This window comes from Dermacentor albipictus, chromosome 7, assembly GCF_038994185.2.
Source record: "Dermacentor albipictus isolate Rhodes 1998 colony chromosome 7, USDA_Dalb.pri_finalv2, whole genome shotgun sequence".
In the NCBI taxonomy this organism is placed as follows: Eukaryota; Metazoa; Arthropoda; class Arachnida; order Ixodida; family Ixodidae; genus Dermacentor; species Dermacentor albipictus.
The window spans coordinates 98,863,327-98,880,730 of NC_091827.1; the positions used below are offsets into that span (position 1 = coordinate 98,863,327).

The 17,404-nt window shown below is 44.6% G+C and overlaps 1 protein-coding gene across 1 annotated transcript; it reads right to left on the reverse strand.

The window, feature by feature from the left end:
- Positions 1-12,353: 12,353 nt before the first annotated feature.
- LOC135916827 (5-hydroxytryptamine receptor 1-like) lies at positions 12,354-14,091 on the reverse strand. Its single transcript, XM_065450260.1, has one exon. The coding sequence runs from the start codon at positions 13,849-13,851 to the stop codon at positions 13,039-13,041; it is 813 nt and encodes a 270-aa protein (XP_065306332.1). The 5' UTR covers positions 13,852-14,091; the 3' UTR covers positions 12,354-13,038.
- Between the last annotated feature and the right edge of the window lie 3,313 nt (positions 14,092-17,404).

Genomic DNA, 17,404 nt, shown 5'->3' on the forward strand with positions numbered 1-17,404 from the left:
ATAGATTTCATAGTACTCTAAGTACCATTCCAGACGTGTTAATACCATTCGTTCCATTGTTTTTCCGACACAGCTGGCAAGTGCAATCGGACGGTATGAGGAAATGTCCAAAGGCGACTTGCCAGCTTTGAGAAGTGGAATGAGGCGAGTTGACTTCCACTCTTGCGGAACCGTACTCGTCTGCCAGGAGTCGTCCAACAAAAAGGCCACGAAGTCGTTTTTCAGTGGGTACCTGGCCATTGTGGAATCAGTGGCAATGATTCCGCCGATAACGCTGCTCGCACAGCCCACCAATAAGAGCACAGTGTTCCGATTCCGCTTTCGAGGACTGACGCTGCAAGGCAGCTTCGACACCTGGCACGTAGCCTCACAGTGAATGAGTGGAACTCGCAAAACTTACGAATGACACGACTACATTGACTAAACCCCTCCCTGCAGCTCCGACCTCCACCCGGCCTTCCTCGACGTGAAGCTACGCTTTTCTGTCGCCTTTGGTTAGGAGTTGCGTTCACAAAGGCATACTCTACATCAATTGGAGTGACTGACAGTGCAGCATGCGAGGTCTGTGGCACCGAAGAAAACATCGACCACCTGCTGTGCCACTTTCCAAGATATGCCCTAGAGAGACAAGAACTTGCCAAAGCTTTCCAAAAACTGGACAATCGGCCGCTTTCTGTGCAGGTGCTGCTGGAACACCGCCCCCATCGCCCGTCGGCCCATAAAGTGGTGAAGGCACTTTTGTGTTTCTTAAGGACGACGGGTTTGTGCGACCACCTGTGACTATTAAGGCAATTTTTGTAAAACCACACGCGTCAGCGAACTTGCCGTAATTTCCTTCTTTCCTTCCCTCCTCTCTCTACCTGTGATCTTTGCTTTCCCCTTTCCCATTCCCCCGGTGTAGGGTAGCCAACCGGACGTTATTCTGGTTAACCTCCCTGCCTTCTTCTTCTCTCTTTCCTCCCCATGGCTCACTCGAAGAATCATAGTGGGTGGACAAGGACATACAGTTCATAAAGAAAAAGAAAGAAAGGTTTATTGTGGTGCCCTGCACCCTCAGAAGCGCACCCAATCCCAAGAAAATAGATATGCGCGTTGGTGTAGGCGTATACTTCTCTGCCCCCAACAAATTTACTAAACTTTTTCCATGTTCATCCCCGATGCCAGAAAGAAAGTAGGATGCTCAATAAATCACAGGGAGTAGTTTGTTAATTGCCAAGATGGTGTAATTTTCTATCTCCCCTCGAACTGCGGGGAAACGTATACCGGCCGCTTGGACATGCGTGTGAATGACAGGCTTAGAAAGCAGAAAAAAAAGCTGGTTGAAAACACTACCATATCAGGCCATCTCACTCTACACTGTGGAAGTTGTACTTGTAAACCGATCTACGGTAAGTGCCCATTGATTAAGAAAGACAAAGACAAGCTGACACGTGAAGTGATCGAAGCTTATAAAATCCATCGTGATAAAAAAATTGCGTAAGCACGCCTTCAATGGCGCTCTAGAAAAAAAGAAATGAATCTCTGGAGGATGCTTTGCAAAGGGCAGAGGGCGATATGATGAGTCCGCATCCTTTTTTTTTCAATTTCTGTTGCTTGGCTTTGTTAGCTTTCCTATTGGCTGTTTCATCTTACATATGTGTTGCCTGTTCCAAGAAAGTACCAGCTGTAGCTTAGCGCTGTGTCCTGTTCTACCTCGCTCCGTGCTCGGATATGTGTGCTGTTAACCGTTTAAGGTGCTTTACCAACTAGCCCGCCAAGCCATCCTTGTATACATGCACGCATTAGCGTTGTGTAATAACTTGAAAAAGAGACGAGAAGCTGTTTGAGACCATTTAGTAATGCAAATGAACCACCATGACTGCTGGTGTGAAGCGTCAGTTTAAACAACCCCGACTGCTCTGTGAATAAAGCCTTTGGCCTCCTCTCCGATTTCCAGTGAATAGTGCACTAAATATTGTCTGCTTTGTACAGGTGCGTCGGTGAAGCTTCACTTGAACCTTGTAATGCGCACACTAAACTGCAAGTTTTCCTGCCAGTGCCTGCTCTGAAACAAATACAATGTAGATCGTGAAGCTGTTCTCCTTTTCATTTATTTCTCTCGATAATTAGTATTTTATGCATATATGTTCAGAATAAACAACATGCAGAATATTTTTTTGTTAGACGTCGGAGTACCAATTCACATTTTCTCATTCGCCTGGGTGGTCACGTACAAAAGCATCAGTAAGTTTTTTCTCGATGTTACCGTTCTTTTCACGATTCTGTTTGGGGACAATTTCGCAGAAGGGTAAGCTTATAACAGCCCAAAAACCTATCTTCTGCAAAGCTTCTGTCAGAGAAGTCAATTACCTGACCATTCCAAGAAGGTTGACAAATTAGACATCGTAGCACCCACAAAACTCGTGAGCGTGAAGCGTAATACCTTAAGAAAACACAGAAACGTAGGTTTTGATAACGCTGTCTTCCTTTAGAGTTCTATCAATCCTACTTCAGCGGAATTCCTCGCACGTAGCTCCTAAATTCTTATTTGTAAGCAGCGACAAAGCCATCATTTACTGTGGGAGCCGAGACAAATGAGACAACTGTGGAGAAAACCGTTGAACCCACAGCATAAAATACAATTGCGCCTAACACAATACTGGACCAGATGACGCTAAAATATTTGCTAAATTCTTCGATGTTTACTCCACCACATGGTTTTTTTACTGTTTATCCGTTGAGAAAAAATGTTACACGCTCTTGCCTCAGTTGCCTTCCACGTTATTTCTGCACCGAATCCCGCCAGCGGCTTTTTGCGATGAAGCATGGGCGTTTCAGTTCGCGCCCGTTTCAACGGCCCGTTAATGAACCAGATGCTTGTTTCTTCGTTGTAGGATTCTCACATGATGAGATGTATTGGTTCATGTTTTCTGTATTGTCCCCTTCTCCTGAAAAACCACGCAGGTTTTTTTTCTCTTTTTTGCACTCATTCTCACTTGGTCCTCTAGTATCTCTGGTGGAGACATTTCGTGCGAGTTTGTGTTGGTACCTCATTTTCCGACGTTTTATAGCTAGAAACATAAATAATTTTTTGCCCACTTTAACTGTTAAAAGAAAACAAAATGGCAGAACATCATATTATATATTTCTTCTCACTCTGAGATTCTGCCTCATACGCGAAAGATTCTAGCGCGAAAGAATCTTTGTAAGAGAAAGATTGAGCAATTCTGAACTCGGTCACTGACAGCGTCAGTGAAATACAGAATTACGAAATGAGTGCATACGTTTTATACAGATGGTCTGGTTAAACTGCGAATGTTCACTTTTCGAATGCTGTGCTGCCTTTGAGACAGCTGAACCGATTACGCAGTTTCCTAGCTCGTGCTATCATACTCCCTGCATAATGAATATATGGCCACGAAGGCGTTACTTGCTACTTTTATTTTGCATTTACGACAACGGACCGAAAGAGAGAAATAGGATGAAGCCTTACGTAAGTGCAGTGGCATGTCAATGTCCTAGATATTGATTTTTTTATGTGAAACGTTACGTCATAGCCACAAATGCGTCCGAAGATTTTTAAGGTGTTGATCAGAAAAGGCGCTCCTTCAAATGTGCTGACCGTAGAAAACCATTGACGCATCGTCTCCACTAGCTATCACTTTTTCGTCTTTTTTTTTGCGTAAGCGGGCAAGGCAGAAGGATATGTTATTCTATGACAGTTGGGAAGTGAATCTATACACTTAGGTTGAAACGCGAAATTGATTATGCGCGATTTAGGAACCATTGCCATTCTCCGCTAACAAAAAGCACAATCTGTGAAATCATTACAGACCAAAATTGTGCCTAATAGTGCAATCCTTGTGCTTACATTTTTTTAAAATCATTTACAGTAACACATTTTTTGGTAATTACTTAATTAAACAATTAGTTTGTCTCAGGGATAATGCTCATTTAGTTACTTCCTTTAGTCAACAATCACATGTAACCACTTACTTCATTTACGGAACAAGCTGTAGCAGGCGAAGTTACTCTGAGCTCTTATATTTGGCGCGAATTAAAGCAGATTGTCCGCTGTCTACAATTCATATTTTGAAAAATGAGGCAAGCAAGTATATGGCTTACGCCTTCCTTATACAGGGTGCTTCAAGGAAGACTAAGTAACTTTAAATAATAGGCTTTCGGAGGTAAAATTGTTGTTGTTGCGCAAAGTGATCAGAGGCCGCGGCCGGAGCTATCAAACGGGTTGCAAGTGCTACTTAGGGGAATAATTAACTAGAACTTGTTAGCAACTTTCTAGTTATTCCAGTCAGCTGTTTGATAGTAATGAGAAAATTTTAGTGGATCATGAGTCGACCAGGCATCAATTGTTAGATTTGCGAAATTAAAATTGCGCGCAGAGCTACAGCGCTCAGAACCTCAACTCACCAGTCGCGCGCAATGGGCCCCGTACGGCAGCTGAGCGCCGCAAAACCACGCCCGCGTGGTGATGTCACTCGGAGCGGTACGCGTCACACGCATCATCCGCTCATTGATCATCCGCTGGAACCTCGTCGTACGCCCAAATGTGACTTGTCATCACTAACGCCGCGTGCGGCCTTGACGTGCGAGCCCGCGAATGCATTGCCCGATGGGAAGCGGTTTCCTTTGTAATACCCCCGCGGTAGCTCTTGAAAAGATTTCCTTGCTGTTGCACTGCGGCATTTAGGTAGCGATGTCGCAAAATGCAGCCAAACATACACTGTGGTCGCAGTCATGAAACTCCCTATTTTCTGGAGGAACACTGAGTAACTCACAGCAAATGCTCAAAATGTTGGCCTTACGTACCAATACATAACTGCGCGCGATCTTTCACTCAACGTACCTACAGCACGCACAATCATGTCCACTAGAACGGTGGCCAGCGCTGTGGCGATTCTGTCCTTGAGATCCTGGAGGCTCGTTGGAGCTGTTTGGTACACTTCACCTTTTGCATGCCCCCAAAGAAAAAAAGTCCAATGGTGTTAAACCTGGTGACCTCGGTGGCCATGGAATGGGCCCGCCGCGCCCGATCCACTGCAAAAGAAAGTTGACACCGAGGAAACGCACAGGACAAGAAGACGAATGTGATGGCGCTCCATCGTGTTGGTACCACATCGAACGCACAACGTTGAGTGGAAGTTCCGATGCGAAGTCCGCAACCGCGTCCCTTGGAATGCAGCCTGTGTAGCGCTTGCTTGTCATGTTTTCTTCAAAAAAGTATGGCCCAACCACACGGCCGCGTAAAATTCCATACTGCAGTCTTACAGACCATTGCCATTGTTGCCTGTGTTCTCGCCTCCAGCGCAGGTTTCCTACTGACCAGTAGTGTGCGTTGTGTAAGTTGACTCCTGCATCTCTGTTGAACTGCGCCTCGTCGGTCGAAAGCACATTATTGAGAAAATTTTGATCTTGGTCCCAGTGGATGAGGCACTATTTGCAGATGTTTAGCTTCCGCTGGAAGTCGCTGTCTCTGAGTCCCTAATGTAGAGATAGGTCATACGGGTAAAACTGATGTGTTGATAACACTCTCCAAAGTGAAGCGACATTGTCTTGACATGCGCCAGCGATTTTTTTAGGCTCGCCTGTGGCTTCCAGTTGACGTAGGCTAAGACGCCGGTCTCAAACTCTTCGCTCAGGATTTGGCAACGTCTTGTTCTTTGACGATGTACCACTCCAGTGGTGCGAAAGCGGCTGAACACCGTTTTGAACGTAGGAAGTGATGGTACGCGACGACCGGGGTGTCGTGCAGCATAGCAGTTTCGCTGTAAAGCACATTCTTCTGCTTGTCTAATACGTGAAACATGGTAACCTATTTTTACAATTGTAACACATCAACACTATTCTGGGGGCTGAATAATTAGAATATTTACTTGAAATTACCTTGGAGAGTTAGCCACCTTTTCGAAGGAGGGCAATATTTGCTGGCATCCGTTGCAATTAGTCCTATAGGTTTAAATGGCTAGCACGTGAAGACACCGGGAGGACGTTCTCCAGCTGTTTGCCGACAAATCACCGTGCTGCTTAGTGTTTTCTTGTTCACTTGCTTTGTGACCCTGTTCCTTACGATTTTCCCCATGCTTTCAATGAACAAAACCGCCCTTACTCAGTGCCCTTTGGGTCTGTAAGGTATACTTAAATTATTAAATACATTAATAAATAAATAAATAAATTGAAAAAACAGTTTTATGTGTTGAACCTTGTGGTCACTTCACACATTAATGCAAAGGAATTAATGGCCCATGGCCAATTTATAACTTTTCACAGCTCCAGTATTATGAGCACCTTCTCAGAGACCCACCAACGATGTATAACTGTGATTCATAGAGGACGCAGAGGCGAGCACTGCGGGGTAGAGCAACCAGTCTTGTGCCCAAGGTGTACTTACGTTACAACACCGCCTTTGCTTCGGAGGCGCGCATGGAGCTACTGATGTCACTACTACTGAGTCACCACTGATGCCTTTGCAACTAAACGATGCAAGAAGACGACAAGTACAAATTTCGAAAACCAGTTAGCGAAGATCTACAACGTTTCACGGGTGGCAGTGCAGACAGGATGCAGTGCAGCCTTTCAGACTGCACTGCATCCTACTTACTGTAATTACAGCATTTGTTGCATTGTTGCAAGCTTGTTTTCACTACACCATTTCTTCACTGATATCAAAATTTTGGAAGGAACGTAACGTGAAAGTAATTACGTTTTAATAGCTACCTAATCAGTTTTGTAAGTAGTAATTGGTCACTGTGATCAATCACAAACTTGAAAAAGAAAGTACTTGTAAGTGAATGCGGTTACATTTTTTAGGTGTAGTGTGCAGGTATTTCAATAACATAACACTTTATCTTACATAATAGTATTCCTCATTTAGGTATATAAATTTCTCTTCTTTGTCGCGAACTTGCATGAAACGCCTGCAGTATATTTGTCAGTGTTGCATAAATGTAACAGTCTAACATGCAGAGCCACAGTGTCGAACCGATCACCAACCCTAACCGAAAATCGTACTTTCACCGGAATTCTTGCTGCAACTATACAGATATGCTTATAAAGTGCTTGAAACCGAAACAAACTTGAACCAATAAAAAAACAAATAATACCGCTTAGCGGTGTTGTATGGAACGTGTTCCAGCGTAGTGGATGTAAACGTGTGCTGAATGCAGAAGCGTTTATTAGAAATAATTACTTTTCAGTCGGTGCACCGGACAAGAACATCGTTAAAACCCACGAGTTCCGTTAGGTGCCAGAAATGGCGACAGAAGGTGGAGATGGGCTTATAGCTATACGGCCCCCTCGGCAGAGACGCTTGCACTTCTGAACCATGCCAGCTGTGTTCTGACGCGGGAACGTTATTTCAGGTGTACCGTAGTACCACTCTTTCTGATTATACCGCCACTTCAACGGTTAGGCCAGCTGCGTGCTATAACGAAATAAACGATAAAACTCAGGCGCAAGGAAACACAGAGAACGGAAAATAAGGTGTCCTCAAGCGTGGAAAGTAGGAAAACGATATAGTTCATTAGCGTGGCTTCCTGTAACTATAAGACTGCGGCCGATGATGAATGCCGTCACTTTTCAATGTGCGGTAACAATGGCAGTGAACGAAACAGAAAATGTGCTTTTCTTGCGTTTTATGGTTCAACGCGCGTTGCGCGCGCGCCTGCAAACAGGGCATAGCGCCCTTCGATTTCTACAGATCCTTCCCGAGGTACAATGTTCGTGCGTTGGACCATTTTGGCCGCAATGTCAGCCCCAGGCACTGCGGCACATAGATCAAACTATTATCGTTCAAACTTGGTCGTTCAAAAGCGTCAATGTTTTGTCTTCTTCTATTATTGGAACGTAAGTAAAACACTGGGAACCTGCACTGTGTCATGTACCACAGTGCCTTCACCACTAGTTCATTATAGTAATTACTTTTATGAAAAACATACCTCACTACGCTGCTGTCAACATGTGCAAGCTAAGCCCTGCTTATGCAGACAAAGGCATCCTCACAAATTAGCTCTCTCAAACAAATTTCTTCCCATCTGTGCAATCAATTTGGAAACTCTACATGGCAGAGAAAAATGTCGTAGCATATTCTTATCAATGTGCCTCTACTGTTCACTGATAGCTCGTTTTCTGAAAATACTTCCCTGAAATCGCAGCGATGGCGCCGACGGGAACAGTTCATGCAAGTACAATGGGAGTACAAAAGCAAAAAATAATAAAAAAATACCCAGCACGGAACCACGCGGCTGCTCTTCTCGTTGTCGGCACCTCAACGCTCTATCTGTGCTTCATCCCCTACAATGTTATGTCGCTAAATTACAATCCAGGGAAAACACTGGGAAGGCGGGAGATGGAAATTGAAGACGATGAGCAAAACCAGAACTAGATAAAAGCGGGAGCCAACGTTTCGACACGTTGACCATATTTTTTTCAAGACAACATATGCTTACCTCGGCACAGTATATAAGGGTAGGGTTCTTCTAAAGGGCAGAGCGAGTAAGGTGTGTGGGTTAGGCAACGACCGAGGGTATATTAACGGTGATGGCGTGGAATTGAAGAGAAAAGTGGGCTATTCAACGCCGGTGGAGAAATGTGGAGATAGCTTTGTGTCTTAGCTGGTTGGCGTGTCAATGTATGTTCCTTTTTTTCCTGGAAGGGCCAGGACAGCAACGTACTAGCCATATCAGCGAGCTTGAATCCCGACAAAGTTGATATCCTGAAACGTGGTCTAATGCTTTGTCCTATGAACAACGCAGCCAAAGTATACGAACTCCACATAGATATAACAGACTTTTCAAGACCCATTCACACAAAGGAACTTTTTCGGTAGGCCAGACGTAAGGAAACTGGATAAAGACTCCCTTAGACTTCCTAGCGCGTGGATACCGGAACCCGAACAGTGCATATACCTTGAGTTATATATAAAGCTAACAACAAAGGAAATTCTAGAGTCAACGCGGCGTTGCCGCAAACGTAAAAATTTGGCCCGCGCTCAGCTCCAAATTCTTAAGCAACTCGGCGGAAAAAGTTACATTGTAATAAAACCAGCAGACTGATTTGGCAGTATCGTAATCTGGTTCATAGAAAAGTACAAAAATGAGGCCTCCAAAAAACTGAGCAACCACACTCACTACAGAAAACTCTACTATAACCTAACTTCAGACTACAGCTACGTTATGCGAAGCACAATAGCGGAGCTCCTGTTGGCGAAACTAACCACGCAATCGGAATATCGCGTCATGATGCCCAAGAACAAAAAATCAGGCGGCCTTTACCTTCTTAAAATACATAAGGTGCCAGTAGAAGAAATATATACAACAGGAAGCTCAGGTCGGCTTATAGTGTCCAAATACAACAGACCTACTTAGTCACTATCTTATATCTTAAATCAGCATCTGTTGAACAACCCCACCCCCCTCCTAACTTTTGTTCATGACACGCCCCCACTTCGTTCGAATTATCGATGGCATTAAGCCAACCAAATGGTTTCCGACCGAGCTATTATTCTATTAACGAAGGTATTTCTGCCTTTCACACTAACATATTCATGAGTGAACGAATTCACGCCGTATCGAAGTCCCTTGCAGTCAATTCCTGAGCGCAAGCTACTGAAGTATACCTAATAATCGGTTAGTTAGTTCTCTCACTCAACTATTTTGAATTCGATCTTATTCACTACCTGCAAACTTTCGGCACTTGCATGGATACACCATTCACTCCCACGTATGCAAACGTTTTAAAGGAACAGCATGAAGCAAACCTGATGAAAGCATGTCCTTTAAAACCCAGCCCATAACTGAGTTAGATTGACATCTTTATAATAAAGGAACAAGGCACAATCGCGCTGACCGACCTAATTAGACATTTCAGCTACTTTCACCCGAGTATTAAATGTACTGTTCATCACTCTCCTTGGCAAATCAACTTCCTCGAAACGAAGGTCTCTATAGAAAATGAAAAAAAACTGAGAGCGACGCTTTAAAAGAACCCTACGGATACATTCATAATACAACAGTTATCACCCGCGACACTGCAAGCAAGGAATTCTTGTCGGACAAGAAAAACAAATAGGCAGAACCTGCAGCGATGACAACGACTATATCGAACCACCACCTAAATTACCTTAAAGCAATGCTAGCAGAAAGAAACTATGCACAAGTTCCTCTCGACAAAGCTTATGACGTCGAGCCAAGATTGGAGAGGCGATCGGAATCACCTAAGAAACAGCCTACACTAGAATTTGAGACACCACGGGCCTTTAAAATAAAATATTCTAATGCACTCCCAAAGATAAACAACATCATTCGAAAATATCCCCCAATACTATCAAGTAATGAGAGTTTGAGAAAGCGTTCCTGGTGGTGCCAAGGGTGACCTATTGCCACAACAGAAATTTTAAAGACATGTTAGTGCAGGCAAAAGTCAGCCAACATCATACCGTATAATAGAAGCGTGCTGTCGCCCCAGGTACAAAACCTGCAGGCACTTTCAAAGTAACACCAAAACTAAAAGCACTGCAAAGGAAGCAGCAGTGCTTTTTGTTGAGAAGCACACGAAGTGAAAACTAGCTTTACTTGCACTAGCTCTGATGTGATTTATGTGGTTGAATGTTCCTTCTGTAAAAAACAATATATCGGTGAAACGGCACACTAACGGAAGCTAGCTCAGAAATTTCATAAACTTGAACTCTATATACTACAGTCAAATTTCCGTTCTGCGTGAGCCAGAAAATACAGAGAATCGTACCTCATCCATGAGTTCAAGGCCTTGCCACCAACTGACACAAGCGTTTCAAAGCGGGCATTAGAATCTACTCGCTATGCTAAATTACAAACTACAGTCAACAACAATTACTTTTCATTGGGTTGTTTGCCCCCGTTTTCTGAAATGCATCTTAGCTTGAAGCCCATGCTTGACTTGATTTAAATGAGGCCTGTCGTGAACGCACTAAAGGAAATGCAATGGGCGTCTCGGGCGCGTTCACATCAGGCGTCATTCATATCAAGTCAAGCATAGGCTTCAACTTAAGATGCATTTTGGAATACGGAGGTTTGTGTTTTTTTTTTCTCACCACCCTTTCTATTATTATTTAATTTTACATTTATCCCATTTCTGTATTTTTTTCCACGAACACCATTTTGTGCCGCTTCCGTTGTGGTATTATCCAGAGAGACGGTAGCTCCCTCTCCACCAGATGAGCACGTACTCCCAAACCCACAACCTCCGCATTACGCATGCGTTGCAACGCACACCTAATGCGAAGGTAGGGGGTTCGGCTCCCACCGGCGACAATCTAACTTTTCGTCAGCTTTCATTTCTCTTGTCCTCCCCCCCCTTCATTATTATCTACACTTAAATTTCATCTACAGCTAATTTCCCCGATGCTTTCCTGTGTTTCATTGTCTGTTGGGTGTATGTGCTACTGTTTCTCACCTACGGATATCGATGACAGTAAAAGGAAACGCAATAAATAGGGAGGACCATGTGCCGCACACTCATGCGATGACACTGTTTAGGAAGACCGTCTCATTGTGTATGTCTTCTGCAGCTGTAAGACTACAAACTTTTACAATAATGCTATAAGCACATTGACTTGTGTCTCCCATGGGCCAGGGAGCCCCTTTCTTCCACATCTTGACAAAGCCTCCGCATGCGCCCTGCGGACCATTTCATAGCAATTTGCGGCATTTCACCGCAAGCTAGGATAACCTTTACTTATGCTGAACTAGTAGCAAGCCCGTATAGTGTTGAGAACCTGTTTGGGGATTGTTATAAACGTCTATTTCTTCAAGCCAGTACTAAACCGGGACGCAACCGGAACGCCATGAACCCTAACTTGGACTGGTATTTTTCTCTTTCGCATGCACATCACGCATAGATCTACGCCATCTACGTATTTTATAGCCTGAATATTCCATGCTATATTGCGCCTATTTTGCCTCGGTGATACCAAAATACTCTCAACATTAGCTTACGTACAGAAAGTGCAATACATCAATGGTATTAATAGCATACAATGTATTCTTGCGAAACATTCTTTGCCATTACACAAAAATGAGTTTCGCAGCAGCTACTTGCGTTGGACGAAACAATGATTTTATTTATAAGAAATAATTTATAAACTATTTCAAAGCTAGCAACTGGGAAGTCACAAATTAATAGTTGCTAGCAGACAAAAATAAATTATAAGCGATGCGCTTATTTCATGAGTGTGTAAGTTGCATAATGTTGCTAAAAAAAGTATGTGACACACGATCAGCAATAATGATTGTTGATGTTGACATCCGATACATACGATTACACACATTTATTATTTTTCTATCATGATACAGGTAATGTACGCGTTAGTGAGATGCTCTTTAGCATTTTATTCTTGATAAATATATGCGTCCAATAGGAATGCGTCGTATTGTGCAGTGCTTAGTATACTCCATTGGGTGCTCCAGTCAGCGTCAGACAAAAACTCTCGGAAACATATTTGCCTTCATCGCTGCATGGTTCAAGGCGCTACATATGATTGTTTCTTTCAGACAATTTTACTGCCAAGTTGTGGACATCCGCTTCAAAATAACATATTACAGGCCCTACATGTGGCATGAAATACAGCGATGCGTAAATTACTTTAATTCATTTTATTATGACCGTTCAAGTTAGCCTTCAGACGGCGGTGAAAGTGTTGAAAGGGACGACTTACGTTCACAAAGTTTTAGCAAATAAATATGTGTTATTGTTATGTAAATTGTCAGAAATGTACAAAATGTTCATCACAGACACGTGTCATATTGAAAGGAGTTGTCTGAAAACAACGGTCACGCGAACTGCGCCCAAAATGCACGTAATCCGACAACCATCTTGTGAAAGGTTTGGGTTAGTAGTTCTTTTCACAGTGTTGACTTACACGTGAGTGGCGTCACGACACAAAGAATCACAAGAGAATTCCGTCGTTCGCGACTCTTTGTGGCTCTTATTTCTTTTCTTCTGCCCACAATGACTGCGACGCCCGTCGACGCTGGAGGCACCGAGTCTTCCAGGCGACTCCCGCCAACGTCAGGCCCACGACGCGTGGTTGTTGTTTCCGACGCACAGCAGAGCTCCCGTCGCTTCGTTCACGCTTCTTCCCAGCACCCTCTGCTTCTCCGGGCCACGCCTGCCACAGCGCAGGCAGAGCAAGTCACGGAAGGCGCGACGAAAGTCGTGGTGGAAGGTGACGTATATTGCAGGGTTCAGCGCCGAGTTGGCGTAGCCCAGCCAAAGGGCGAGGCTGTGAGCCAGATCCGGCAGCGGCTCTACTCCAAGCGGTCTCACCAAAGCAAAGGCAAAGAAAGGCAGCCAACACGCCGTGAAGGCTGTCAGGATGATTCCCAGCGTAATGGAAGCCTTGCGCTCTCGCACCGCCACTCTGAGGCTCCTCGTACGAGGTCCCGGCCGAGCTCTGTGTTCTGCCTCGACAACCTTCTTAGCGGCCGTGTGGATCCTCCAGTACATTGACAGCATAACGACCAGCGGGATATAAAACGCCCCAAGGGTCGCGTACAACTGGTAAGCGAGGTTCTGACATACGAGGCATTTAGGGTCCTCGGCCGTTCCATGCTCATTTCCCAGGACTAGCAACGGTGGCACACTGATGAGACCCGCCAGCAACCAGACGGCTCCGATGCAGGCCCAGGCTCTGCGGGCCGTGCGGCGCACGCCGTAGGTGAGGGGCCGCGTGATCGCCAGGTACCGGTCGATGGAGATCATGCACAGGTTGAGGATCGACGCAGTGCAGGACGCCACATCCACGGACACCCACGCGTCGCACGCCGCCGGGCCCAGGTCCCAGCGGTGCCCGGTGATCTCGAGGTGCAGCGCGGGCGGCATGACCAGCAGGGCAACACACAGGTCCGAGGCGGCCAGCGAGACGAGCAGGTGGTTGGACGGGTGCCGTAGGCGGCGCACGAGGCAGACGGAGAGGCACACGAACGCGTTGCCAACTGCCGTCGCGACGATGAGCGCGCCCAGGCACAGGCCAAGTACCAGTACACTCAGCGTGGTGATGGTGAATACCACACGGGGCTGCCACTGATCACTGTAGTGGTCCGCGTACGCCTGGTAGGACACCGATTCCTGCATTGTGCGAGAAAGAAAGCGTAATGAAGAGTTATCAAATTGTTCATTTGGCTGGTGTTTATTGTTCTTGTGCTGTTATCCCACCATAAACACTTGGAGCCCAAGTCACAAACCGTTTCGCTCGAACGTGATCTTTTCCATTGGTGGCCCATCTTCGCTAAGAAAGTGTCCAGCATTAGAATTCGCTGAAATTTTCTCTTACGAAGAATTCTCGCCTAACACTCTTAATGGCTAGAATAAGAACGATTTACGTAAGGATTGTTCGTCAGAATGTTCATCCAGTCCTGATTCTTAGCATATCATTAGAGAAACCTGATGCACAATGACAAGGAGTACTTACGAACAAAAACATATGTGAATTTGACCTCTATTTCAATGAAGAGCACGTCTCAAAGATATTCAGCCGTTAGCGCTATTTGGCCTATCGTGTTGCTACTTCGCTTGTTAAATACTTATGAAAGCAGTGGGGAAACTATGTTCCATACAGAAGGAAATAAAATGTAAACATTATGCATTACTTCCGAGGTCATTCTTAACGTTATACTTTATTTACGCAAAACCATTTTGTTTAGTGACAACGTTCTTGTCACGTTCTTGTGTAGAAAAAAAAAAGCAGCTCTAAAAAGCAGACGCAAATCAGCGCTATTTAAACTCTGGCATTCTTCATTAGACAATCAAAGTGTAAAAGTACTCTAACAACTTAGATAAAGTTTTTCTTCTTTTTCCTTCCAGAAATTTCAAAAAAGGCCGTCGAAATTCTTATAAAACAGAGAAGACACAACTGCTTGTGCATCCTGGTTATCTCCCCGCCATTATTCGAAGCACAGGGGCATACACTTTATAATGACTCGAGGTGGTAATCAGCAAATGAAATGTTTCGATTAGACAAAGAAACTTTTTAACGAAAAGTCTCAGACGCGTATTCCGAATGTTATATTTAATGGTGATCATCAGAGACGTTTCTCACTGGTACGACGCATGTAAGAAGCTGACGCTGCTGATTTCTGTGGCATATGAATTTCCTACAATTTCAACCATAATAATGAAAATAGTGTTGAAGAGCGCAGCCGCCATGCCTTGGTTAACCCGCCACTGTGGCTTAGTGACTATGGCGTTGCAATGCTGACTCGAGATCGCCGGTTCAGCCTCGGCAGCGGCGGCCGCATTTCACTGGAAGCGAAATGCGAAAACGGTTGCGTACTTAAATTTACGCGCTATTTAGAGAACCCCAGGTGTTAAAGGTAAATCCGGAATCCCGCCCTAGGTTACGACGCATAATCAAATCATGGTTATCCGGATATTTTATTGATTTTAATTCCCTGGCGTACGTATGTGAGGGGGGTGATTGTCTGCAAGAGCTGCGCTCAAAAACGAAAATTGCATTGCAGTGACATGATCACTTTGCACGACAGAGAACTGAGACATCAAGCAGCGTGGATAGGTTCTCGTGATGGCCATCTCTCGTTAGTGACGGCCTCAAGATTACAATTCGTTGCGCAGGAATCAGGCACTAGTGTCAAAGCGACCTGTAATTATGGTGCTTCGACCAGCATGGAAATGATTGGCAGTACACGTGTTAGCCTGAACAATGTTGCTGGAAGCTTTAAGATGCTTTGAAACATTGTAAATTTATCGATTTTAACGAAATGTAGCGTGGAAAGTCTAACGATTCGCAATATATATGCGCACCGACTTCTTGATTTGCGGTGTTCAGTAAGCTAAGATTGCTCAGAAATTAGGAAAAACAAACCGCATCAAATAACAACGAAGACAGTGTGGAACCACAACCACAATTAAACAAATTCATGTGATATCGCACCTGTGGCGTTTTAATGACCGTAGTTCCCGAGTTCCCGCGCGTAAATATCACAATAAACTGCTATTATTGCCGCCAGAACAAGTGTGGTTTTGCTTTTAGCCTCATGACTTGTGCCCGTGCAAGGCCTCACATCATTAAGCACACGCCTTCCGAGTGGTCTGTACAAGTCTGATGGAAGTGGCAGCGTTTGCATGTCTGTGCTGCATTTCGACTTTATTTTTCAAGTTTTCACGGTCCGAACATATAAACACATCCGATGGTTTGCGTCCACTCCACATAATGACGTAACGCTGAGCGTGAGCTTATTACGAAAAAGGAAACAGTATCAACTCATCCCGCAGCACTATATCAGCGATGTTCCAGTTACAGTTGACTAAAGAAGAAGCGTCGTCACAAGCAATCGCTATTTTCCTTTCGCTTCTGGAACAAAAAATGTGGCAAGAGGAATGCCACTGCCTTATCCAGCCACTTATTGTCTATGTTAAATGAGTAATAAAGCCCGGTTGAAGCAAGTCTGTCAAGATTGGTCAGGTCGTTGTTTATTAATTTATGAGCAATAGAAATAATACAAAACATAAAGGCCGGCCATCCCAATCATCAAAGTTAAAGTGCAACCATTAGGAATGTATGAAATTACCAATATCAACGGAAAAGAAAGAAGAAAAGGAAATGAGGGAGGTGTGGTGTTATCTAGCTCCTCACTGGCTTCAGTTAACAGAGGAGAGTGAGCTAACGCCTCTCCTCGTTTTGTAGGCGCATAGGTTTGGGGCATTGATTGTGAAGTCGCTGGTGCTTTTACCTTACCCTAACAGGCACGTGGAGAGAGTCAAGGACGCACTAGAGATAGCCCGGCACGCCACATCATTCGTGTAAAGAATGGGTCTCACGCACGCAACGAAACGCAGAAGAAATTATTTTTTCAAAAAAAACAGCTAACCACTGAGGGACGAATTAACGCGGGCACGCACAGCCCTTAACTATTAGGCCACCGTGTCTCTAGTCGAGTCGACTCTCGAGCCTGTAACGTGCATCTTCTTGTGCAAACGCACTGCTCTTGAGAGATGTACTATTTTTTTGCAGGTAAATGGCTTATACATGTATAACCGATCCCCAGTCGGCGTCGTGAAAGCTGATTGCAGGGTTTTATGTGTTAGCTTTCTTGTTCCATATTTTCTCGTAGGGGGTGCGGCGTATAGATTTTAGAACAAACAGTTTCTTACTCGTGTTGTACACATATATTACCTTAATGAAACTCACCACTACTGAAGAATAATGTTAGAATTAAGTGCGCCTTACGGGCCACTAACCTTAGTTGCGCCACAGTCATTAACACTTGCGCCCAAGGCTTACGTGCCAGACATATGCTTCTGCTAAAGCACATGATTTACCGCATGTTGACGGATTACCACTAAACGCAAATGAAGGCAGCAGGCCTGCCGGCCTTAGCTATCACTCCGCGTCACACAGTGTGCTTGCGACAACGCT

Excerpts from the sequence above, each read along its gene's own strand:
- LOC135916827 (XM_065450260.1), bottom strand. The coding sequence starts at position 13,851 with ATGCCGCCCGCGCTGCACCTCGAGATCACCGGGCACCGCTGGGACCTG.